General features: G+C 43.2%; 1 protein-coding gene across 1 annotated transcript in view; it reads right to left on the bottom strand.

Annotated features, from left to right (window-relative positions):
* Window positions 1-23425: 23425 nt before the first annotated feature.
* LOC306707036 (ryanodine receptor 3) overlaps window positions 23426-27472 on the bottom strand; it is a gene marked incomplete at its 5' end in the record, with an annotated part of 93964 nt that continues 89917 nt past the window's right edge. The window contains 6 exons of the mRNA XM_079174313.1: window positions 23426-24260; window positions 24743-24794; window positions 25512-25612; window positions 26622-26686; window positions 26873-27029; window positions 27131-27265. Coding sequence (XP_079030439.1) covers window positions 24165-24260; window positions 24743-24794; window positions 25512-25612; window positions 26622-26686; window positions 26873-27029; window positions 27131-27265 — 606 coding nt within the window. The 3' untranslated portion in view covers window positions 23426-24164. The remainder of the gene's footprint in view (window positions 24261-24742; window positions 24795-25511; window positions 25613-26621; window positions 26687-26872; window positions 27030-27130; window positions 27266-27472) is intronic.

The following is a 27472-nucleotide window of genomic DNA, read 5'->3' on the forward strand; positions in this document are numbered from 1 at the left end:
ACATGGCCGAGCCCTCTCTGCGGCTCACGCTCCGTTGGTTCTTACAGTGTGTTCGTGGTGTGTTCACAGAGCCACAGTTAGACTATATGACACACACACACACACACACACACACACACACACACACACACACACACACACACACACACATGCCAGCGCTGATCTCAGTGGATGAAGGTTATATTTCACATGTGGGACATGTAGCACTGGGCGTGTTAGCAGAAAATGGGCAACCTCACATGAGTAATGGAGGTCAGAAGAGGCCTGCTGTTTGCTTTTCAGCCATTGTGGATGGAAGCTACACTCATGGCAGCCCTTGTCTCCCTGTATGCGAGGGTCGAGCAGAGGAGAGGTCCAACTCAAAAGCAGCAACAGCAGCAGCGGACCCAGAACAGCTAGTTATTACAAACTAAATAACAGCTGGTCATTTATCAACTGCAGAGAAGTAGTGGCTGCCCATCACGAGTCCCATTTCCAATATGATCGCAGATTCAAGGTTGCTGTCGTATTACGATTCCAACGTTTCATCTGCAGTCAGAAATAACAGAATTAAAAGATTCACAATGTGGATAATGCCGTACATGGTTGTACCTTTAATCAATAACTTACAAATTTCCCCCTGGGGATAAATAAAGTATCTATCTATCTTATTGTTCCATTTATCTCAGTGCAAGATAACTGTGGCAACATAAAACCCATTTCAGATAACGACAAACTTTAATAGTGGATTAGGACTCTGGTGACAACTGCCTGCCTTGTTTTTATGTGCCCAATAACCTAAAGCTGTCTAAGCTAACAGCCAAGTCCCGGGGCACAAAATGTAATAAAGCTGAGTGAAAAACAACAGTAAATTGCCTTTATAAGCTGGTGCCATGTGGAAATTACCTGTGGAACACACTTGAGGCTTCCACACAGGATCAAATGACATTACTGTATCTGCTTTCCCTTTTCAGTGCTGTCAAGAGCAAAATGATATAATTGCACGCCACTTTATTAACCTTAGGGCAGCCAAGAGATATAGAGGTACAACAGCCCCTCTTCAGACATCACTCACAGGTTGTGCCTCAGGTGGTAAAGTGAATGCAAAAATAAAAAAGAGGTTAAAGAGTTGACCCTGAAGGAGCAGCGTCGGTACTTTGTGTTTTGAATTGTGGCAACAGGGCATTCAGCTTCCCTCAGATAGCACAGCCTGTACATCAACAGCTGCTGCTCCTGCTGCCCTCCCTCACATTAAGATCTGGTGCAGACATTCATGGCCCCCTCAGGATGAATTGAATTAACGGTGGTGATCCACTGTATTTTCCTCCAGCGCCATCACCATTTGAATCCACCAGTACTTTGTTTTGACCTAACCACTGTGAGACTATTCCCATCATCCTCATACACTTGTGTTTACTGGCAATTGGCACATGTTAGCATGCTACCACGCCAAACTAAAGATGAAAAATGGTAAACATTGCACCTGCTACACATCAGCATGGTGCATCGATGTTAGCATTTAGCTCAAGCACGGCCTCACAGAACCCCTAGCAGGACTCTTTGCTACTCGGTGTGTGGATTACTCATATGCTTAGCCGGCAACTTCCCAACTTCCTCTGCTCTCTCCGTGACCTGCACCACCGTTGAACAAGCAACCAAAGGGCCCTCGAAAAAGGCCTACAGCTAATGACAGAAGGTCCCATAGGACTCCCGTTTTCCTTACTCAACTCGCCCACCGACAACGACACAAGCTGACTCCGGCTAACATCCAAGGAAGAGTAAATGGACCATGAAGTGCAAATCCAAAACTGCTCAGAAGAATGGAGGGCGATCTTGAAAAGCTTTTTGAGAGACATACCTCTGTGTCCTTCCTCGACTCACATTAGTCAGCATCAGTGTCAGCCCCATTCATACTCTGCGTTGATAATAACATGTATTATTCATATAGGAGGAGCAAGTAAGATTAAATTATACAATCACTGTCTTCACTGTCATCGTCAATCATCCGTCTCTGCTCACCACAGCAAATTATCGTTCAAGTTCTTCATTGCTATTCATTAAGTATGAATCACATGGTGTGATCGAACCGTGATTATCGTCATCTGTATGAAGAGGTTGCATCCTGCTTTGAAAACTATATTCAGGGAGCTTGTGGCACTTTGAATGACAACCTGGTGATTGAAAACAAAAGCATGATTACCGTACACGCTAATACTCACAATCTCCAACACGATTACCTTGATTAGAGTCATCCGTTTGTGTCTGTGCCAGGCGTGTTTCGTTTTGGCTTAGTGTACAATTTGGAATTTAAAAAGAAATGGAAATGGCAGAAATGGTCTTTGCAGCATCAGATGGCATGAAGTGAGATTAAAGGTAAGATGGTGATATCTCTTTCCTTCCCTCACACACTCGTTCTTTGGTTCTCATATTCTGTCTGATCCTCTCTGTGATGCTCTCATCCGCTCTGTGCTCGTCTGCAGGATTAAGCCCACGTATCTTTGGATCACATCGAAGGGTTTGTTGCCTGCAGAAAAGTTGAAGCGTGATCAGGATCAGAGACCTGGAGTCTATCTTTTTCATATAAGATATGTCAAAGGAATTTTTGACATTTTGGGAAATATCTTTCAGTTTCTCGCTGAGAGAAAGAGTTAGCCAGGCTCCGGCACATCAATGTAAAAGTAAAATGCCAATATAAAATGTAAATCAACTTTTATTGTCACACACAGCACACAGTGACATTTAACCTCTCCAGTTAAGCCGTCCTAGATATTAGGAGCTGTACCTTAAAACCTCAAATTGACTTTTTCTCACAGGTTAAACAGGTTGACATGTTGATCAGTAAGCAAAGGTGCCCTCACAGAACCAGACAAGCTGTTTCCCCCCCCATTCCCATGACCATTTTATTTATGGTGTTTATTTGCCCCAAACACCAACTGTAGCTACTAATGTTAGCTGTAAGATAGCTAGCAACGGGCGCACCGACCGGGTACATCTTGTCTCTGTACGTTAAAGTAGCAGTTGCATGAAGATCCGGGATATGCACAAATCTCCACGCTGCCCCAAACGTATTCTCTCTGCAAACTATCTAAGGCAAATTTTGCAGTAGCTGGTTGCTACAAATTAAATTCATATTAAAAGTTAACGGACAGACATAAAAGATTGATTTCTTCATCTTACTTTCAAAAGAAAGCCTAGACGCCAATTTCCCCAAATGATGACATGTGCAATGCAGATGAACAAATTCCATAATCAAAAGTTTATCCCCAATCATAATATACAAGCTTGGAAAGTTCCATTTGCACACTGCTCTTATTTGTCATTCGTCCTCTCCAGTTTGGCGGCCCCGGTGTCAGAGCTGGATCTGCACTTGACTTGCCCCTTGCCGTATCAGCGCAATAGAACACCCGGGGAGTACGAAGCCAGCTCTTCAGCTCACTTCGACCCTCGCTCAGCACCGTTCACCTCACATCACCATGCACCTGCACTGCGGCCATTACAGCATTCGGTTACTCAGCAGCCGCGGGCTAAAGTGCCTCTGTCTGACCTTGGACATGTAACGGATCCCCTGGACGAGAACCTAAGACCGGGTTTCTCTGCAGAAATCCAAGGACGAGGCCATTTAACCAGAGATGATGTTCAGGTATTTGATAGATGATGAAAATATAAATGAGTTGTTAAATCTATCAGGATTTCAGTGCAACAAGGTTTGTGGTTTCATTTTCGTGTCGAACATTGTTTTGCCAGTAGCCACTCTGAAAGTGACGGGCACTAACGTCAAACATGTTAGTTCTCGTAGGGGGTCTGTGTCACTCTGTCTTAGGAAGATGAAGTATATAGGAGCTGAAAGAAGACGCTCTTTTCTCTCTGTGACAATAGCGAGTGAAGGGTTTCCCACTCCTGCTTTCTAAGCCTAAACACCCTGAAAATTGCCTCAGTGCAGCATGAAAAACAACAGAAGAAACTGCACCAACTGTGTTTTGCACCCTCAGACTTAGTCAAGTTAAACAACCCAGATCTATCAATCCCAATCGCTTCGCAGCCAGAGGAAAACCTTAGAGGATGAAGATACGGAACTTTGTGGTTGATGTGTCGTTCAAACGGGGTTATGAAGCAACTCTTGTCCTCACATAACACAGACCACATCAGACCTGGTCTCAAGCCTCCCAATAAGGATCAGTGACACCAACAGATGTCTCCCTTAACCACTCAGTCACAGCCGAACCAATTGAACCTATAAGAGGTAATAAAAACAATCTTTAACATTTGACCTCTCTTTTTCTGTCTCTCTTTGTTACACGCACACACACACACCTACACACACACACACACACACACACACACACACACACACAACGTCTCACATAAACTTTATTGATGTAGAAGGTGCTTCAGGGAAGAACACATCTGTCAAAGAGGTGGATGGCAGTACTGCAGTGTGTGAAGGGAGGACAGAGTTTTTTTAACTGCATTCACTCATACACACACACACACACACACACACACACACACACACACACACACTCACACACACACAATCACACACACAATCACACACACATACACACACACTGACACTCACACACACACACGATCACACACGAACACACACACGCACACACACACGAACACACACACTCTCACTCACACTCTCACACACACACACAATCACACACACACCTACTCTCACACACACACACACACACACACACACACACACACACACACACTAACTTGAGGCAGAATTTCAAACAACATACTCGTCACGTGAAGCCTGACGAAACGTTTCCTCTGATCGAATGACTTCACGTGAGGACTTTAGGTTGGCAGCACACAAAAAGCAGGTTTTTTTCAAAGAGTATCAACATATTGGAGTTCTTAAAATGTTTCTCAAGAGCAGAAATAATGTACATTTATGTTACAATGCAGAAAAAAAGAAATCTATTACATTCTTCTTCGGACAAATTGTCCTTTTCAGCTTAAAGAAGGAATTTGCTTTTCACATTCGTTCATTTTATTGTGAAAAGTGTTACGCCCGGTCTAGGGGAACCTGGACGCAACACAGTATAAGGACTTCCTCTCTCTCTCCCACTCCCAAGAACGACCAGTTATCCCAATGTTCAGTCCATGATATTTATTAGTGACGCCATTGGTAGCGATATACGTCAGGGTGAGCCTGGCCCAAAATAATAAACAAAACAAGCTTCGTTAATCAACTATCTAACCTACCCAAACTGAACAAAAGAAAAGACAGGCAGCTTCCCTAACTCCCTACCCAAAACAGGAGAAAACAGAGTAAACAAAAGAGCGGCTCACCCCTACCACTACAGGGACTGTTTATAGAATGTACTAGGGCGGTCGCCCCGATCTGTATCCGATGCAGCACGGTCCGTTTGGGAGTCGGAGAGAAGAGAGAGAGACGGCCGGCCTCCACAGGTGCCTTCTTATGTCCCGCCTCATGAGTCCCCCGTCCAATCACCGGTCACCTACAGGTAGCACTGAAAACTGTCACACTACACAGCCCCAACCTCAGGCAGGGAGGCACACAGCATATAAAATCCTATATTATGACTCGCAGTCAAAACAAAAGTGAAATAATAATTTGCCTTTTGGACAAAACTCAAGTTAAAGTCTGGTTGGCCAGCTCTCTATTAATACAGGCGATGACAGAACTCTCTTTTTTCCTTTATTTCCTTTCATTTATTTCATTGTATTTATTTTTATTCTATTATATCCATAATTGTTGAGGTAACACTACAGGTACATTGGTTAATGTGTTTAGGTTGGAGAGGGGAGGCTGCTCATGTTTATGTGACATGAAAACCTCCTGAATATAAGTTAAAACAAGTGTAATTGTACAAAAATCAAGGCATCCTGAGCCAAATAACAAAAAGTGGTAGCAGTCAAAGTCTATTCTGAATCCAAAGTTACAGGTCAGATATGCTACTGGTTTACACGACAGGAGTTTGGTGCAAGTATCTTACCACAGCATCCTACATCAGACCCACGGGAAGCTTGAAGTGAGCTCTGAGGCAGACTGGCACAAAGACTTCCTGCCCCCAGGTAGCACTGAAAACTGGCCGACCATCCTTACACTCTGCTGACGGCAGCCTGCGGCTTGCCCCACACAGCGAGTTAACACTGGCTGGACTCAAGAGCGCGACTGAGTCTTCCCCCCAGTTCAAACACTCACCGTCAGCATGGCTCCGAGAAGCCAGCTACTACCTGGGAGCAGTTCTGAAAATATGCTGCGGCCTACCTCAGAGCTATCCAGCTGTCCTCTATGGAGTTGTTTTTTTTCCATACTATACAACATTTCTACAACTGTGTGATTATAAATACCGTGGCTCATTGGGTAGAGAGGGTCGTCCGGTAACCGCAAGGCCGGCGGTTTCATCCTTGGCTGCTACATGTCCTGTGCCAAAGTATACCTGAGCAAGACACTAAACCCAGCCCACTGCTCCCAATATGCTAGGGATTGGTTAAATGCAGAAATTGAATTTCATATGTATATAATGACGACTATAATACATTTAATTTCATTATATTTTTTAAATAAAGATGTCTACATTTCCCTTTCTGTCCTGTAAGCTAAGCTCTTTTGTATTCTACTAAGTAAATAATCAATGTGAACAATTTGATATTCAAGGAGGGATTTGGTAATCCTAAAATCAGTATGGTGGCACCAAACATCCTTAGCCAAATAACAAAAAGTGGTAGCACTCAAAGTCTATTCTGAATCCAAAGTTACAGGTCAGATATGCTACTGGTTTACACGACAGGAGTTTGGTGCAAGTATCTTACCACAGCATCCTACATCAGACCCAGGGGAAGCTTGAAGTGAGCTCTGAGGCAGACTGGCACAAAGACTTCCTGCCCCCAGGTAGCACTGAAAACTGGCCGACCATCCTTACACTCTGCTGACGGCAGCCTGCGGCTTGCCCCACACAGCGAGTTAACACTGGCTGGACTCAAGAGCGCGACTGAGTCTTCCCCCCAGTTCAAACACTCACCGTCAGCATGGCTCCGAGAAGCCAGCTACTACCTGGGAGCAGTTCTGAAAATATGCTGCGGCCTACCTCAGAGCTATCCAGCTGTCCTCTATGGAGTTATTTTTTTTCCATACTATACAACATTTCTACAACTGTGTGATTATAAATACCGTGGCTCATTGGGTAGAGAGGGTCGTCCGGTAACCGCAAGGCCGGCGGTTTCATCCTTGGCTGCTACATGTCCTGTGCCAAAGTATACCTGAGCAAGACACTAAACCCAGCCCACTGCTCCCAATATGCTAGGGATTGGTTAAATGCAGAAATTGAATTTCATATGTATATAATGACGACTATAATACATTTAATTTCATTATATTTTTTAAATAAAGATGTCTACATTTCCCTTTCTGTCCTGTAAGCTAAGCTCTTTTGTATTTTACTAAGTAAATAATCAATGTGAACAATTTGATATTCAAGGAGGGATTTGGTAATCCTAAAATCAGTATGGTGGCACCAAACATCCTTAGCCAAATAACAAAAAGTGGTAGCACTCAAAGTCTATTCTGAATCCAAAGTTACAGGTCAGATATGCTACTGGTTTACACGACAGGAGTTTGGTGCAAGTATCTTACCACAGCATCCTACATCAGACCCACGGGAAGCTTGAAGTGAGCTCTGAGGCAGACTGGCACAAAGACTTCCTGCCCCCAGGTAGCACTGAAAACTGGCCAACCATCCTTACACTCTGCTGACGGCAGCCTGCGGCTTGCCCCACACAGCGAGCTAACACTGGCTGGACTCAAGAGCGCGACTGAGTCTTCCCCCCAGTTCAAACACTCACCGTCAGCATGGCTCCGAGAAGCCAGCTACTACCTGGGAGCAGTTCTGAAAATATGCTGCGGCCTACCTCAGAGCTATCCAGCTGTCCTCTATGGAGTTATTTTTTTTCCATACTATACAACATTTCTACAACTGTGTGATTATAAATACCGTGGCTCATTGGGTAGAGAGGGTCGTCCGGTAACCGCAAGGCCGGCGGTTTCATCCTTGGCTGCTACATGTCCTGTGCCAAAGTATACCTGAGCAAGACACTAAACCCAGCCCACTGCTCCCAATATGCTAGGGATTGGTTAAATGCAGAAATTGAATTTCATATGTATATAATGACGACTATAATACATTTAATTTCATTATATTTTTTAAATAAAGATGTCTACATTTCCCTTTCTGTCCTGTAAGCTAAGCTCTTTTGTATTCTACTAAGTAAATAATCAATGTGAACAATTTGATATTCAAGGAGGGATTTGGTAATCCTAAAATCAGTATGGTGGCACCAAACATCCTTAGCCAAATAACAAAAAGTGGTAGCACTCAAAGTCTATTCTGAATCCAAAGTTACAGGTCAGATATGCTACTGGTTTACACGACAGGAGTTTGGTGCAAGTATCTTACCACAGCATCCTACATCAGACCCACGGGAAGCTTGAAGTGAGCTCTGAGGCAGACTGGCACAAAGACTTCCTGCCCCCAGGTAGCACTGAAAACTGGCCAACCATCCTTACACTCTGCTGACGGCAGCCTGCGGCTTGCCCCACACAGTGACCTATCACTGGCAGGACTCAAGAGCGCGACTGAGTCTTCCCCCCAGTTCAAACACTCACCGTCAGCATGGCTCCGAGAAGCCAGCTACTACCTGGGAGCAGTTCTGAAAATATGCTGCGGCCTACCTCAGAGCTATCCAGCTGTCCTCTATGGAGTTATTTTTTTTCCATACTATACAACATTTCTACAACTGTGTGATTATAAATACCGTGGCTCATTGGGTAGAGAGGGTCGTCCGGTAACCGCAAGGCCGGCGGTTTCATCCTTGGCTGCTACATGTCCTGTGCCAAAGTATACCTGAGCAAGACACTAAACCCAGCCCACTGCTCCCAATATGCTAGGGATTGGTTAAATGCAGAAATTGAATTTCATATGTATATAATGACGACTATAATACATTTAATTTCATTATATTTTTTAAATAAAGATGTCTACATTTCCCTTTCTGTCCTGTAAGCTAAGCTCTTTTGTATTCTACTAAGTAAATAATCAATGTGAACAATTTGATATTCAAGGAGGGATTTGGTAATCCTAAAATCAGTATGGTGGCACCAAACATCCTTAGCCAAATAACAAAAAGTGGTAGCACTCAAAGTCTATTCTGAATCCAAAGTTACAGGTCAGATATGCTACTGGTTTACACGACAGGAGTTTGGTGCAAGTATCTTACCACAGCATCCTACATCAGACCCACGGGAAGCTTGAAGTGAGCTCTGAGGCAGACTGGCACAAAGACTTCCTGCCCCCAGGTAGCACTGAAAACTGGCCAACCATCCTTACACTCTGCTGACGGCAGCCTGCGGCTTGCCCCACACAGCGAGCTAACACTGGCTGGACTCAAGAGCGCGACTGAGTCTTCCCCCCAGTTCAAACACTCACCGTCAGCATGGCTCCGAGAAGCCAGCTACTACCTGGGAGCAGTTCTGAAAATATGCTGCGGCCTACCTCAGAGCTATCCAGCTGTCCTCTATGGAGTTATTTTTTTTCCATACTATACAACATTTCTACAACTGTGTGATTATAAATACCGTGGCTCATTGGGTAGAGAGGGTCGTCCGGTAACCGCAAGGCCGGCGGTTTCATCCTTGGCTGCTACATGTCCTGTGCCAAAGTATACCTGAGCAAGACACTAAACCCAGCCCACTGCTCCCAATATGCTAGGGATTGGTTAAATGCAGAAATTGAATTTCATATGTATATAATGACGACTATAATACATTTAATTTCATTATATTTTTTAAATAAAGATGTCTACATTTCCCTTTCTGTCCTGTAAGCTAAGCTCTTTTGTATTTTACTAAGTAAATAATCAATGTGAACAATTTGATATTCAAGGAGGGATTTGGTAATCCTAAAATCAGTATGGTGGCACCAAACATCCTTAGCCAAATAACAAAAAGTGGTAGCACTCAAAGTCTATTCTGAATCCAAAGTTACAGGTCAGATATGCTACTGGTTTACACGACAGGAGTTTGGTGCAAGTATCTTACCACAGCATCCTACATCAGACCCACGGGAAGCTTGAAGTGAGCTCTGAGGCAGACTGGCACAAAGACTTCCTGCCCCCAGGTAGCACTGAAAACTGGCCAACCATCCTTACACTCTGCTGACGGCAGCCTGCGGCTTGCCCCACACAGCGAGCTAACACTGGCTGGACTCAAGAGCGCGACTGAGTCTTCCCCCCAGTTCAAACACTCACCGTCAGCATGGCTCCGAGAAGCCAGCTACTACCTGGGAGCAGTTCTGAAAATATGCTGCGGCCTACCTCAGAGCTATCCAGCTGTCCTCTATGGAGTTATTTTTTTTCCATACTATACAACATTTCTACAACTGTGTGATTATAAATACCGTGGCTCATTGGGTAGAGAGGGTCGTCCGGTAACCGCAAGGCCGGCGGTTTCATCCTTGGCTGCTACATGTCCTGTGCCAAAGTATACCTGAGCAAGACACTAAACCCAGCCCACTGCTCCCAATATGCTAGGGATTGGTTAAATGCAGAAATTGAATTTCATATGTATATAATGACGACTATAATACATTTAATTTCATTATATTTTTTAAATAAAGATGTCTACATTTCCCTTTCTGTCCTGTAAGCTAAGCTCTTTTGTATTCTACTAAGTAAATAATCAATGTGAACAATTTGATATTCAAGGAGGGATTTGGTAATCCTAAAATCAGTATGGTGGCACCAAACATCCTTAGCCAAATAACAAAAAGTGGTAGCACTCAAAGTCTATTCTGAATCCAAAGTTACAGGTCAGATATGCTACTGGTTTACACGACAGGAGTTTGGTGCAAGTATCTTACCACAGCATCCTACATCAGACCCACGGGAAGCTTGAAGTGAGCTCTGAGGCAGACTGGCACAAAGACTTCCTGCCCCCAGGTAGCACTGAAAACTGGCCAACCATCCTTACACTCTGCTGACGGCAGCCTGCGGCTTGCCCCACACAGTGACCTATCACTGGCAGGACTCAAGAGCGCGACTGAGTCTTCCCCCCAGTTCAAACACTCACCGTCAGCATGGCTCCGAGAAGCCAGCTACTACCTGGGAGCAGTTCTGAAAATATGCTGCGGCCTACCTCAGAGCTATCCAGCTGTCCTCTATGGAGTTATTTTTTTTCCATACTATACAACATTTCTACAACTGTGTGATTATAAATACCGTGGCTCATTGGGTAGAGAGGGTCGTCCGGTAACCGCAAGGCCGGCGGTTTCATCCTTGGCTGCTACATGTCCTGTGCCAAAGTATACCTGAGCAAGACACTAAACCCAGCCCACTGCTCCCAATATGCTAGGGATTGGTTAAATGCAGAAATTGAATTTCATATGTATATAATGACGACTATAATACATTTAATTTCATTATATTTTTTAAATAAAGATGTCTACATTTCCCTTTCTGTCCTGTAAGCTAAGCTCTTTTGTATTCTACTAAGTAAATAATCAATGTGAACAATTTGATATTCAAGGAGGGATTTGGTAATCCTAAAATCAGTATGGTGGCACCAAACATCCTTAGCCAAATAACAAAAAGTGGTAGCACTCAAAGTCTATTCTGAATCCAAAGTTACAGGTCAGATATGCTACTGGTTTACACGACAGGAGTTTGGTGCAAGTATCTTACCACAGCATCCTACATCAGACCCACGGGAAGCTTGAAGTGAGCTCTGAGGCAGACTGGCACAAAGACTTCCTGCCCCCAGGTAGCACTGAAAACTGGCCAACCATCCTTACACTCTGCTGACGGCAGCCTGCGGCTTGCCCCACACAGCGAGCTAACACTGGCTGGACTCAAGAGCGCGACTGAGTCTTCCCCCCAGTTCAAACACTCACCGTCAGCATGGCTCCGAGAAGCCAGCTACTACCTGGGAGCAGTTCTGAAAATATGCTGCGGCCTACCTCAGAGCTATCCAGCTGTCCTCTATGGAGTTATTTTTTTTCCATACTATACAACATTTCTACAACTGTGTGATTATAAATACCGTGGCTCATTGGGTAGAGAGGGTCGTCCGGTAACCGCAAGGCCGGCGGTTTCATCCTTGGCTGCTACATGTCCTGTGCCAAAGTATACCTGAGCAAGACACTAAACCCAGCCCACTGCTCCCAATATGCTAGGGATTGGTTAAATGCAGAAATTGAATTTCATATGTATATAATGACGACTATAATACATTTAATTTCATTATATTTTTTAAATAAAGATGTCTACATTTCCCTTTCTGTCCTGTAAGCTATGCTCTTTTGTATTCTACTAAGTAAATAATCAATGTGAACAATTTGATATTCAAGGAGGGATTTGGTAATCCTAAAATCAGTATGGTGGCACCAAACATCCTTAGCCAAATAACAAAAAGTGGTAGCACTCAAAGTCTATTCTGAATCCAAAGTTACAGGTCAGATATGCTACTGGTTTACACGACAGGAGTTTGGTGCAAGTATCTTACCACAGCATCCTACATCAGACCCACGGGAAGCTTGAAGTGAGCTCTGAGGCAGACTGGCACAAAGACTTCCTGCCCCCAGGTAGCACTGAAAACTGGCCAACCATCCTTACACTCTGCTGACGGCAGCCTGCGGCTTGCCCCACACAGCGAGCTAACACTGGCTGGACTCAAGAGCGCGACTGAGTCTTCCCCCCAGTTCAAACACTCACCGTCAGCATGGCTCCGAGAAGCCAGCTACTACCTGGGAGCAGTTCTGAAAATATGCTGCGGCCTACCTCAGAGCTATCCAGCTGTCCTCTATGGAGTTATTTTTTTTCCATACTATACAACATTTCTACAACTGTGTGATTATAAATACCGTGGCTCATTGGGTAGAGAGGGTCGTCCGGTAACCGCAAGGCCGGCGGTTTCATCCTTGGCTGCTACATGTCCTGTGCCAAAGTATACCTGAGCAAGACACTAAACCCAGCCCACTGCTCCCAATATGCTAGGGATTGGTTAAATGCAGAAATTGAATTTCATATGTATATAATGACGACTATAATACATTTAATTTCATTATATTTTTTAAATAAAGATGTCTACATTTCCCTTTCTGTCCTGTAAGCTAAGCTCTTTTGTATTCTACTAAGTAAATAATCAATGTGAACAATTTGATATTCAAGGAGGGATTTGGTAATCCTAAAATCAGTATGGTGGCACCAAACATCCTTAGCCAAATAACAAAAAGTGGTAGCACTCAAAGTCTATTCTGAATCCAAAGTTACAGGTCAGATATGCTACTGGTTTACACGACAGGAGTTTGGTGCAAGTATCTTACCACAGCATCCTACATCAGACCCACGGGAAGCTTGAAGTGAGCTCTGAGGCAGACTGGCACAAAGACTTCCTGCCCCCAGGTAGCACTGAAAACTGGCCAACCATCCTTACACTCTGCTGACGGCAGCCTGCGGCTTGCCCCACACAGCGAGCTAACACTGGCATGGACTCAAGAGCGCGACTGAGTCTTCCCCCCAGTTCAAACACTCACCGTCAGCATGGCTCCGAGAAGCCAGCTACTACCTGGGAGTAGTTCTGAAAATATGCTGCGGCCTACCTCAGAGCTATCCAGCTGTCCTCTATGGAGTTATTTTTTTTCCATACTATACAACATTTCTACAACTGTGTGATTATAAATACCGTGGCTCATTGGGTAGAGAGGGTCGTCCGGTAACCGCAAGGCCGGCGGTTTCATCCTTGGCTGCTACATGTCCTGTGCCAAAGTATACCTGAGCAAGACACTAAACCCAGCCCACTGCTCCCAATATGCTAGGGATTGGTTAAATGCAGAAATTGAATTTCATATGTATATAATGACGACTATAATACATTTAATTTCATTATATTTTTTAAATAAAGATGTCTACATTTCCCTTTCTGTCCTGTAAGCTAAGCTCTTTTGTATTCTACTAAGTAAATAATCAATGTGAACAATTTGATATTCAAGGAGGGATTTGGTAATCCTAAAATCAGTATGGTGGCACCAAACATCCTTAGCCAAATAACAAAAAGTGGTAGCACTCAAAGTCTATTCTGAATCCAAAGTTACAGGTCAGATATGCTACTGGTTTACACGACAGGAGTTTGGTGCAAGTATCTTACCACAGCATCCTACATCAGACCCACGGGAAGCTTGAAGTGAGCTCTGAGGCAGACTGGCACAAAGACTTCCTGCCCCCAGGTAGCACTGAAAACTGGCCAACCATCCTTACACTCTGCTGACGGCAGCCTGCGGCTTGCCCCACACAGCGAGCTAACACTGGCATGGACTCAAGAGCGCGACTGAGTCTTCCCCCCAGTTCAAACACTCACCGTCAGCATGGCTCCGAGAAGCCAGCTACTACCTGGGAGCAGTTCTGAAAATATGCTGCGGCCTACCTCAGAGCTATCCAGCTGTCCTCTATGGAGTTATTTTTTTTCCATACTATACAACATTTCTACAACTGTGTGATTATAAATACCGTGGCTCATTGGGTAGAGAGGGTCGTCCGGTAACCGCAAGGCCGGCGGTTTCATCCTTGGCTGCTACATGTCCTGTGCCAAAGTATACCTGAGCAAGACACTAAACCCAGCCCACTGCTCCCAATATGCTAGGGATTGGTTAAATGCAGAAATTGAATTTCATATGTATATAATGACGACTATAATACATTTAATTTCATTATATTTTTTAAATAAAGATGTCTACATTTCCCTTTCTGTCCTGTAAGCTAAGCTCTTTTGTATTCTACTAAGTAAATAATCAATGTGAACAATTTGATATTCAAGGAGGGATTTGGTAATCCTAAAATCAGTATGGTGGCACCAAACATCCTTAGCCAAATAACAAAAAGTGGTAGCACTCAAAGTCTATTCTGAATCCAAAGTTACAGGTCAGATATGCTACTGGTTTACACGACAGGAGTTTGGTGCAAGTATCTTACCACAGCATCCTACATCAGACCCACGGGAAGCTTGAAGTGAGCTCTGAGGCAGACTGGCACAAAGACTTCCTGCCCCCAGGTAGCACTGAAAACTGGCCAACCATCCTTACACTCTGCTGACGGCAGCCTGCGGCTTGCCCCACACAGCGAGCTAACACTGGCTGGACTCAAGAGCGCGACTGAGTCTTCCCCCCAGTTCAAACACTCACCGTCAGCATGGCTCCGAGAAGCCAGCTACTACCTGGGAGCAGTTCTGAAAATATGCTGCGGCCTACCTCAGAGCTATCCAGCTGTCCTCTATGGAGTTATTTTTTTTCCATACTATACAACATTTCTACAACTGTGTGATTATAAATACCGTGGCTCATTGGGTAGAGAGGGTCGTCCGGTAACCGCAAGGCCGGCGGTTTCATCCTTGGCTGCTACATGTCCTGTGCCAAAGTATACCTGAGCAAGACACTAAACCCAGCCCACTGCTCCCAATATGCTAGGGATTGGTTAAATGCAGAAATTGAATTTCATATGTATATAATGACGACTATAATACATTTAATTTCATTATATTTTTTAAACAAAGATGTCTACATTTCCCTTTCTGTCCTGTAAGCTAAGCTCTTTTGTATTCTACTAAGTAAATAATCAATGTGAACAATTTGATATTCAAGGAGGGATTTGGTAATCCTAAAATCAGTATGGTGGCACCAAACATCCTTAGCCAAATAACAAAAAGTGGTAGCACTCAAAGTCTATTCTGAATCCAAAGTTACAGGTCAGATATGCTACTGGTTTACACGACAGGAGTTTGGTGCAAGTATCTTACCACAGCATCCTACATCAGACCCACGGGAAGCTTGAAGTGAGCTCTGAGGCAGACTGGCACAAAGACTTCCTGCCCCCAGGTAGCACTGAAAACTGGCCAACCATCCTTACACTCTGCTGACGGCAGCCTGCGGCTTGCCCCACACAGTGACCTATCACTGGCAGGACTCAAGAGCGCGACTGAGTCTTCCCCCCAGTTCAAACACTCACCGTCAGCATGGCTCCGAGAAGCCAGCTACTACCTGGGAGCAGTTCTGAAAATATGCTGCGGCCTACCTCAGAGCTATCCAGCTGTCCTCTATGGAGTTATTTTTTTTCCATACTATACAACATTTCTACAACTGTGTGATTATAAATACCGTGGCTCATTGGGTAGAGAGGGTCGTCCGGTAACCGCAAGGCCGGCGGTTTCATCCTTGGCTGCTACATGTCCTGTGCCAAAGTATACCTGAGCAAGACACTAAACCCAGCCCACTGCTCCCAATATGCTAGGGATTGGTTAAATGCAGAAATTGAATTTCATATGTATATAATGACGACTATAATACATTTAATTTCATTATATTTTTTAAATAAAGATGTCTACATTTCCCTTTCTGTCCTGTAAGCTAAGCTCTTTTGTATTCTACTAAGTAAATAATCAATGTGAACAATTTGATATTCAAGGAGGGATTTGGTAATCCTAAAATCAGTATGGTGGCACCAAACATCCTTAGCCAAATAACAAAAAGTGGTAGCACTCAAAGTCTATTCTGAATCCAAAGTTACAGGTCAGATATGCTACTGGTTTACACGACAGGAGTTTGGTGCAAGTATCTTACCACAGCATCCTACATCAGACCCACGGGAAGCTTGAAGTGAGCTCTGAGGCAGACTGGCACAAAGACTTCCTGCCCCCAGGTAGCACTGAAAACTGGCCAACCATCCTTACACTCTGCTGACGGCAGCCTGCGGCTTGCCCCACACAGCGAGCTAACACTGGCTGGACTCAAGAGCGCGACTGAGTCTTCCCCCCAGTTCAAACACTCACCGTCAGCATGGCTCCGAGAAGCCAGCTACTACCTGGGAGCAGTTCTGAAAATATGCTGCGGCCTACCTCAGAGCTATCCAGCTGTCCTCTATGGAGTTATTTTTTTTCCATACTATACAACATTTCTACAACTGTGTGATTATAAATACCGTGGCTCATTGGGTAGAGAGGGTCGTCCGGTAACCGCAAGGCCGGCGGTTTCATCCTTGGCTGCTACATGTCCTGTGCCAAAGTATACCTGAGCAAGACACTAAACCCAGCCCACTGCTCCCAATATGCTAGGGATTGGTTAAATGCAGAAATTGAATTTCATATGTATATAATGACGACTATAATACATTTAATTTCATTATATTTTTTAAATAAAGATGTCTACATTTCCCTTTCTGTCCTGTAAGCTAAGCTCTTTTGTATTCTACTAAGTAAATAATCAATGTGAACAATTTGATATTCAAGGAGGGATTTGGTAATCCTAAAATCAGTATGGTGGCACCAAACATCCTTAGCCAAATAACAAAAAGTGGTAGCACTCAAAGTCTATTCTGAATCCAAAGTTACAGGTCAGATATGCTACTGGTTTACACGACAGGAGTTTGGTGCAAGTATCTTACCACAGCATCCTACATCAGACCCACGGGAAGCTTGAAGTGAGCTCTGAGGCAGACTGGCACAAAGACTTCCTGCCCCCAGGTAGCACTGAAAACTGGCCAACCATCCTTACACTCTGCTGACGGCAGCCTGCGGCTTGCCCCACACAGCGAGCTAACACTGGCATGGACTCAAGAGCGCGACTGAGTCTTCCCCCCAGTTCAAACACTCACCGTCAGCATGGCTCCGAGAAGCCAGCTACTACCTGGGAGTAGTTCTGAAAATATGCTGCGGCCTACCTCAGAGCTATCCAGCTGTCCTCTATGGAGTTATTTTTTTTCCATACTATACAACATTTCTACAACTGTGTGATTATAAATACCGTGGCTCATTGGGTAGAGAGGGTCGTCCGGTAACCGCAAGGCCGGCGGTTTCATCCTTGGCTGCTACATGTCCTGTGCCAAAGTATACCTGAGCAAGACACTAAACCCAGCCCACTGCTCCCAATATGCTAGGGATTGGTTAAATGCAGAAATTGAATTTCATATGTATATAATGACGACTATAATACATTTAATTTCATTATATTTTTTAAATAAAGATGTCTACATTTCCCTTTCTGTCCTGTAAGCTAAGCTCTTTTGTATTCTACTAAGTAAATAATCAATGTGAACAATTTGATATTCAAGGAGGGATTTGGTAATCCTAAAATCAGTATGGTGGCACCAAACATCCTTAGCCAAATAACAAAAAGTGGTAGCACTCAAAGTCTATTCTGAATCCAAAGTTACAGGTCAGATATGCTACTGGTTTACACGACAGGAGTTTGGTGCAAGTATCTTACCACAGCATCCTACATCAGACCCACGGGAAGCTTGAAGTGAGCTCTGAGGCAGACTGGCACAAAGACTTCCTGCCCCCAGGTAGCACTGAAAACTGGCCAACCATCCTTACACTCTGCTGACGGCAGCCTGCGGCTTGCCCCACACAGCGAGCTAACACTGGCATGGACTCAAGAGCGCGACTGAGTCTTCCCCCCAGTTCAAACACTCACCGTCAGCATGGCTCCGAGAAGCCAGCTACTACCTGGGAGCAGTTCTGAAAATATGCTGCGGCCTACCTCAGAGCTATCCAGCTGTCCTCTATGGAGTTATTTTTTTTCCATACTATACAACATTTCTACAACTGTGTGATTATAAATACCGTGGCTCATTGGGTAGAGAGGGTCGTCCGGTAACCGCAAGGCCGGCGGTTTCATCCTTGGCTGCTACATGTCCTGTGCCAAAGTATACCTGAGCAAGACACTAAACCCAGCCCACTGCTCCCAATATGCTAGGGATTGGTTAAATGCAGAAATTGAATTTCATATGTATATAATGACGACTATAATACATTTAATTTCATTATATTTTTTAAATAAAGATGTCTACATTTCCCTTTCTGTCCTGTAAGCTAAGCTCTTTTGTATTCTACTAAGTAAATAATCAATGTGAACAATTTGATATTCAAGGAGGGATTTGGTAATCCTAAAATCAGTATGGTGGCACCAAACATCCTTAGCCAAATAACAAAAAGTGGTAGCACTCAAAGTCTATTCTGAATCCAAAGTTACAGGTCAGATATGCTACTGGTTTACACGACAGGAGTTTGGTGCAAGTATCTTACCACAGCATCCTACATCAGACCCACGGGAAGCTTGAAGTGAGCTCTGAGGCAGACTGGCACAAAGACTTCCTGCCCCCAGGTAGCACTGAAAACTGGCCAACCATCCTTACACTCTGCTGACGGCAGCCTGCGGCTTGCCCCACACAGCGAGCTAACACTGGCTGGACTCAAGAGCGCGACTGAGTCTTCCCCCCAGTTCAAACACTCACCGTCAGCATGGCTCCGAGAAGCCAGCTACTACCTGGGAGCAGTTCTGAAAATATGCTGCGGCCTACCTCAGAGCTGTCCAGCTGTCCTCTATGGAGTTGTTTTTTTTCCATACTATACAACATTTCTACAACTGCAGTTGGCAGAGCGCTACTGAGTCTTCCCCACAGTTCGAACGCTCACCGTCACCTTTGGTTCCGAGAAGCCATGGGCTACTAACCAGAATGTAGTTGTTAACATATACTGCAGGACACTCTCCAAACAGCTCAACACAGTGAGCATGAATCTGCTTACATGAAAGGGCAACACCCGACTGTAATAGGTTGAAAAGCCTCAGCCAGCGAGCCGGATGATAGACCTTCACGTCAACAGGGAGCCCCCCCAGGAAGCCTGACCACAGTCAAATAAAATAAAACTGTACTATAAATTATGAGCAGTTGTTTTCCCACGGCCTACCTCAGAGCCTCAGAGCCTCAGAGCTGTCCGGCTGTCCTCTGTAAAGTTTTGGAAGATACTGAGTTTAATTTGCATAATAACCTGGCTTCATACATAAGATGACACGTCAACATTCTAATTTATTCGAGTCACAGAACAGTGCATGTTCCATCCAGCATTCTATTCTATTCTCAAGGGCAGATAATGTCTTCTTTTAGGGATTCACTATTTGCTAATCCAGCGTTCACTATGTTTTCCATGGCACAGTTTTCACAAAACTCCACACATTATGACCCGTTAGCAGTAATGAAATAACCCAGTATATTACAAATAAAATGTGTCAATTGCTTTGCAGAGTCACAAGTCAGAACAAAAGTTTAAGCTGTTGCAAGTAACTCAACAAATTCTCCTTTTAAGTTAAGCTGTCTATGTTTGCAAATTCATATTCAAATGGTAATATATTGCATCCCGTGTACTTGATGGTAACTATAGCAACATCCAATCTCACCTGCTCCTGAGTTTGGGAATTAGTCAGTTGATGGATTTAAGACCTTAAAACAGTTTTGAACTGAAGTATTTGGTGGTTAATAGTTATTAAGACAAATAATAATAATAAGTCTTTCAATTAATTATTTTTTGTTTGCGTGGCACGTTTCACCGCTCTGATTGGAAGAATGCTGAATCACCAAACACTCATTTGTTAGTATTTGTAGTTGTACCTTATGAATACAATGATTCTTTAAAAGGAATCTCCTAAATTGGCAACATTTACTGTTCAATCTGAGCAAAAATGCCGTCGTTTTAAGTCGTAACATCTATCAACCTTGAAAATGAAGTCTGATAGTATAATGCCCAGTCTCGTTTGACACAAGCACAACATGAGGTTTGGCAACTTTTTTAGCTTTCAACCACATCCCATGGTCTTCATCAGCAGATGGAGTTGCTCAGTAGTCAAAAGAGCTCAAAATCATTGTCTTGACTAAGCTCCATGTCAACTGTCCCCGTGATAACTGAGAGAACAATTTTCGGCCAAAACTTGATTCTTAACTCTTTTATGCTTAAAATGAGACTTTAAAAAAGTTTAAATCTACATCCGGACATAGATGCACAGATGTAATTTGTCATTTTCAGGATGAGGTCTTGACTTTTTTTCCAAGTACACAGAGGCAGGTTGTCAATTGTGATGACAATTGGGCTCAGATCAAGGTGAGCGGAATGCTAGAGGCAAATCAGTACCAAGTGAAAATCAGTTATCCATTAAAGGCCTTCAGAGTTGATTAAGCTTGTCTAATGAAGAGGGAAAATACCCAAATTGTCTCTCTTCCTCTTGGTTTAGCGATTAAGGTGCTGTTGATGTTGATTGCAAAGCTCAAACACTGACGGGATGCATCAACAGGACTATGCAGTGACCCGTCACCACTTGGAGGTTTTATCTGCAGGTCGCCAGCGGAAGGTGACGGTGAGGATTGTGACTCAAGCTTCTCTTTTTTTTTCTCCAGACCTGCCCGTCACTCCACCACTGCTGTGCACCAGGAGCTAACAGACCGGATACGGCTTTCAGGGGTTATGCATTACAGCAAGCAAGATTACACTAAAGAATATTGCCTACTGGGAGCAACACAGATAGGACGCTAAAATGTCCTAATCGGCACTCCAAGTTCAGTCTAATTTCAAACCACAGATGTCAACCAAAACGTTTTAGAGTCATCTAAATGATAGAAAGCTGTCAATCTCTTCGAAGAGGACAGTGGTGGAATGACGTGAAACTTGTCCCCTGGGTTGTGTCGTTCTCTGGCCATGTGTCCTGTTTAATAACAGCTCTGTGTTGGAGATGAAGCCCCTGGTGTGTGTGAGGAGCTGTTGGCAACAAGCTGCTCGCTAAATGACCCTCTCTCTGTGTCTTGTCCCAGGTAACATAATGGAGTAACTGTGTAAGGCACTTTGATGCGTCAGTTCTTCTCAGGGGAGTTCGACTGGTGTTGTTTTCACCGCGTGAGGCACCTGATGTAGCAGGAGCTACCAGAGAGACGGCTCTGAGTTCTATGCCATGTGTTTATATTTCTGTGGACAGATTTTGTAACCAAGATAGAGTCGCAGTTGTGCAAGATGCAGTCACAACACTTTAAAGGTGTGTAGTTGAGATGGAGGCCAAGTTCGAAGATAGGTGTGGTCAGAGCAAGGGAGCTAGAAGTAGGGGGCCAGGAAGTGGGCACTTTAGGACCTCTGTCCCATTTTGGCATTGCTGTGTTATCCCGTTGCAAGTGGTCTCTAGAGTACATTTCCTTGTATCTTTATAAAGCAGAATATATAAATAACATTTAGCAATGAGAACCTCATCAGAAACCTCTCTATTGCCTGTACGGGGTTTATTATACAAAACCAGATTATGTGTTAGCTAATTGCATATTACATTAACATATTTCAAGGCTTGTTTGGCTTGTTGGAAACAGAATCAGATGTTGACATGATACTTCAAACCATGAAAAAGTCCAATATTTCTAATATTTGCTGGAACCTGACTAATGTGGAATACATTTCCTCAACAAGTCATTTGAGAGTAAAATTACAGGCCTAACTTCATTTTGCTGCCACCAGAGATAAACTAGAATTTAATAGGTATTATATGTCTCCAGCTATTTGATGGCTTAATTGTTACTATTTCATGTTGAGAAAGGCTTCCCACAGCTTTCATTATGTCAAATTATTGAGAATGATCATATCCGTGACTTCACACATCATTTTCTCCTGTTCCCATAATGGACACATAATATACTAAATAATGCAGCAGCTTGTTAGAGCATATGATACTTTGAATTGAGTTTCCTTAGATATACATTTTTTATACAGTGCATCCAAAACCACATTAATTAAATATTTACTATAACAGTCACAGCTTTTTTTGGTGTTTGGAGAAATGTGGATTGAAAATGTGGCTTATCAATCTTGCAGTTATTCATTTTTTGAGGAATGACGCCAATAAGTCCCTTTTTTATCTTAAAAATACCATTTCCTCAGCAGTGTGCTGGAACCATAAGAACCAGTCAACATGCTGGAGCTGTTGCAGGCGTAAGTAGAGGAGGCAGAGCTGCTCTCAGCAGCAGACTGCAGCACTGTGTGGTGCCTGAGGTGTGGTGACATGATGCGAGCTGACAGGTGGCACCATGGGTAATAGGGCTAAAACTTCCATCATGCAGCCCACTGGGGCCCAGTCCTACCTCTCTGACCAAACCAGAAGTGCACATCTACTTACCACACGGTAATTAAAAGCTGCAGGATGGTCACGGCTATGATATAGCTTTGAGGCGAGTCAAATTAACTTAGAACTAAAGGCCAAGGGCTGTTAGCACACAGTAGGTATCTTATTTTGAAAAGATTTGGATTAGATGCAGAGGCAGCTGTTGCATCTTGCTGGTTTTGAGACCAATATGACTCACTGTCAGAGCTTCAGGACTTGAAATAACTTGTCCAAAACAAATATTTCTTGCATTGATTTCTTTATTTGTTTCCATCAAAAGAAATGCACAGATCCGCAAAGCTACTACATATAAATGGCCATACAATAGCAATTACATTTTTGTTCCATTTGAAAGTGATCAGTAAATTCTGATGAGTCATTTTTACACTTTGTACCTTGAACATTTGCAATTATGCTGCATTCAGCAAATAAAAATCTGTCAAATCAAACAAATGCTGTTGAAAAATGAGAAAGTTCAGCCACAAACTATGTATCTGGACAGCTACGTGTTACTGCTCCAGGAGAATTACTGTACTTGCATACAATAAAGAAGAAACAAAGGTTTTGCATAGCTTCATTGTAATGTAGATACAGTACTGTAAGGCACTTCATGAAAAAATTAGGCATTTTTTTTATCCTACATAATAAACCTTTTTGCCACTTCATTCTAAAACTGTATCTCAATATGCAAGGTTACAACATCTGGAAAAAAAACTTCTCACGTCACATTTTTTGCGCACAATGTAAATCTACTGAACTTCTCCACTTTTCTTTTGGCATTAAGTCTCAAGTTCAACATTCTCAAAATATTGAAGTTGGGTTTCTTGTGCATAATATGACTGACACATTGTCCCATAACCCCACACAACCCAGTGTTTCTCAAAAAGACCCCAAAAAAAAAATTGTGCAATGACTTGGGGTTATGTGGAGTAAAAGGCAACACGCTGTCAAAGACGAGTCCCAAAACAAAAAAAAAAACGAAATGTCTGGGAAAGTTACATATCGTATCCTCATAGACTGGCATTGACACGGGTCGGAGACCTTTCTCTTTTTTAGATTAAAAAGGTAGTTTGGTCTCTCCTCCGGCCAGCCTGAAGCGTTGGAGGGATGACTGTGTGGTGTTGTAGTCCAGCAGCTGTCTGTAGGACTACAAGTTCCAGCAGCCCACTTTATAAGGATAGAGGTAAAGAGGATGCATCTGCTCTATCCAAGCTGGTCTTCGTACTGTTTGCGGAAGCAATCTCCTGCTGGGAAGAAATCCCAGCAGCGCTCCTGGTACATCTTCCACACATAGGACTCCTGGAGGCGGACACACACACACACGGACATTAAAGAGTTTCCCAAAATTACAACCAGATGGACATAAACCAATATGTATATCCATTCAAAAATATGCTGAAACAAGAGCTGAACAATTACATGATTTCATTTAAATAATCAACTATCTTGATAGGGTGTAGATGTTAATGTTTAGGTTGATAACTGCAATTGTAGTTGGCATGATGGCATCAATAATGTCAGCTGTCATTAGAGCCAAATTTGTGTCACAAATGTACTCAGCTGTTGTCAAATAAAATTTATTCTGTGAGCTAACAAAACAACAGAAAATGAATTGTGGCTGTTGTTGTGGTTATTATGCTCACTCTTTCAATGCCTGTTTGCTCATTTTTGTAAAACATTTTTTCCTTAAATCACAGACAACACCATATTATCTCTGACAGCGACAGGACAATCATTCTTATAATTTCATTATTCATTATTTATATAGAGTCATACTGTACCTGGCCCGTGTGTTCTGTCTCGTCCTTGTTGATAAGGTACATCAGGAAAAACCTTTAGAGAAAGCCATGCCAATGAGACAAAACCAAAATGTCACAACAAAAAAAAGCTTGACAAGCTCTGGCATTCTCCTGCCTAAATATCAGAGTAGAGAAAAAAAAAGCCTGTGCCGAGGTACATCTGATTTCTCCAACACCGCATTAACAGGAAATGTCACATTCTGTGTTTCGAGAGACAATTTCTGATGCAAGTGTCAAACAAAGAAACATCACCCAATCACCTGTTGTTTTCCCAAATCAAGTGTAAATGGCAATTGGACCCTGTATCTCAGTGCGCATCGCAGCCTGCCAAATCCTGATCAATAGTGTACGAGGGCACGCTATCACAAACCTATTTTCCAATAAAGTTCATAGCATTAAATAGTAATGAAGCAACATAACGAGGTCGCTCTCATATCCTCCGGCCAGCTGACTGTGAGAGCAAATGGACTGAGACTTTCTTTTGTCACGGCCATTACACTGAAACACGGATAAGCAGGAAGTGCAGGGGAAACAGAGAGACAGATGGAAAGAATACCTGGCGGGATCTAGTGTTCTGGATCACTGCGGCTATTAGTGACTTTGGCCCTGACGCTGTGGTTACGTGCTAAAGCCATCAATCATGTGGTTAAATTACAGAAAAGATGCAACACACGTTTGGTGACAGACGATTATCATCATCACATTTGCATTAAAAAGGCTTGCATAAAAGGCTTGTAAGCAGGATACTTACAGGTAGTTGGCCAAGTTGTGCTCTTGTAAGGTGTGAGTCTCAAAGCCGTGAGGCGTCGTGTCAAAGTAGTCATTACCGATCCCACAGATGAAACATTTGGTCTGAGGACAGAAAATGAAAAGATAATAAGATGTCTTTTGGACATTTTGCTGTATTTTTAAAGGGGCACTCCTCTGATTTTACACATAAAAGGTCAGTTTACTTGTATACTAGTGTTGTATATATTCTCTCAGAAAAATAATTATAATGATGTCACCTGGGTTATCTGGACTAACTTTATTCACTATTCAACTATTTATTTTCCCCCGTCTCTGGAACCTTTTAATGACCCGGCGCCGTATTCATAAAGCTTCCTAGTACAAAGAGTTACTCTAAGTGAAGACAATTCATAGAATTACAACATTTCTAAGAATATTTTTTTACAGTTTAGAAAATATCTGCCAGAAATGAAATGATCACAACACTAAAGATATTTGGCAACTGGAAAATGCAACAGTGGTCGCTGGTTTATAGATTTACATGCCGACCAATGCTGCTACTTCTATCAATTGGCCTGCAATCACAGGAACTGATGAAAGCTGAAGCACTTACACCCGTTAATATCAAATACATTAAGTACGTAAATTTACTAGCATGGTAAATAAACTTAAGCAAATAAATGTAACAACTATCAGCATGTGAAGAGGCTACCGCTAAACAAGGGCTAGTGTTTCAATCATTTTAAGGCTACTTCTAAAGTCGGCCTATGGCTTACAATTGATCAACAAACAAACAAAGATGTTTATTAAAATAGCATTCATAACTACACCATGTCTGAATAGAGACTAAATGATATGATACTATTGATTTCACTGTCCATTCTATGAGCTTTACCACTATGAGTGCTTTGTTCTTCTTGTTGATCAACTCAATCACACCTCTTTAAAAGAATGCATCATACCTAGCACCGAGGTCATTTACAGCATACAATAGTGTAAATATGCATTAATCTAATATGACACAATATTAACATGATTGCATTTTCAGTTAATGTTTTTGTTAATTTTGTAACTTTCACCGTCACACTCCATAGGTTGGGCAAGTATGGGTGAGAATGAACTCGACTCTCACCTCCATGTCCTCTTTGACTTGTTCCTGCTGGTCTCTCAGCTCTCCAAAGGCATCAATGATCAAACCTGCAACCACAAAGGATTTTCTGTGAGCTCATCATAGCTACTGTAACTGTGAAACCCCAATCTTACATGCTTTGCCTCCTAACGATACAGTATGGAGTGCCATGTGGATCTACTGCTGTGATGAGTATTGCAAAGTCTGTGTGGAATACCAGTGTCTTTGTGTTTCTGGCTACAAAGGGAGCTTACCCTGGATGATGGCCAGGAGGATGACGATGACAAAGAAGAAGAAGGTGATGTCAAATAGGATGCGGTAGAGCTCATAGGGGTCACCAGCCGGGTCCTCGATCTCATCCCCAATGCCGCCTCCTGCTCTCACCCCAACGTACATGTGGAACAGGTAACACTGTGAAAACACAGAGGGAGGGTGAGTACAGACCCCTCTGAGTCAAGAGTGTTGGTATCTCGGTGCGTCTCTAATTAGAAACGCATGTGATGGATGCTTACAGTCATCATATCGTCACACTTCATGTCTGGTTCATCCTCATCCTCGCTCTTGTTGTAGAACTTCCTGAAGAAGTTGAAGGCCACCACAGTGTAGAGATAGACCACGACTGCCAGCAGGCCCACTGTCAACACCAGCTTTAGAGAAACGCAGATGGCAGTCAGTGAAATGTCACAACCAACTTCCTGTCTATTTATGTACTTTGGTGTAGAAACACTCTAAACAAAGCTGCCAGCTCTCATTTATTTTCTATGTCGATTGCTGGCGGCGACCGAAGAGCAGGCGGTGAGAAGGGAGGAGCTCAAATGAGTGGAAGGGATGAGAGAGTTTAGCTTAGTAACCAA

The sequence above is a fragment of the Pholis gunnellus genome (assembly GCF_910591455.1).
Source record: "Pholis gunnellus genome assembly, chromosome: 15".
Taxonomy (NCBI): domain Eukaryota; kingdom Metazoa; phylum Chordata; class Actinopteri; order Perciformes; family Pholidae; genus Pholis; species Pholis gunnellus.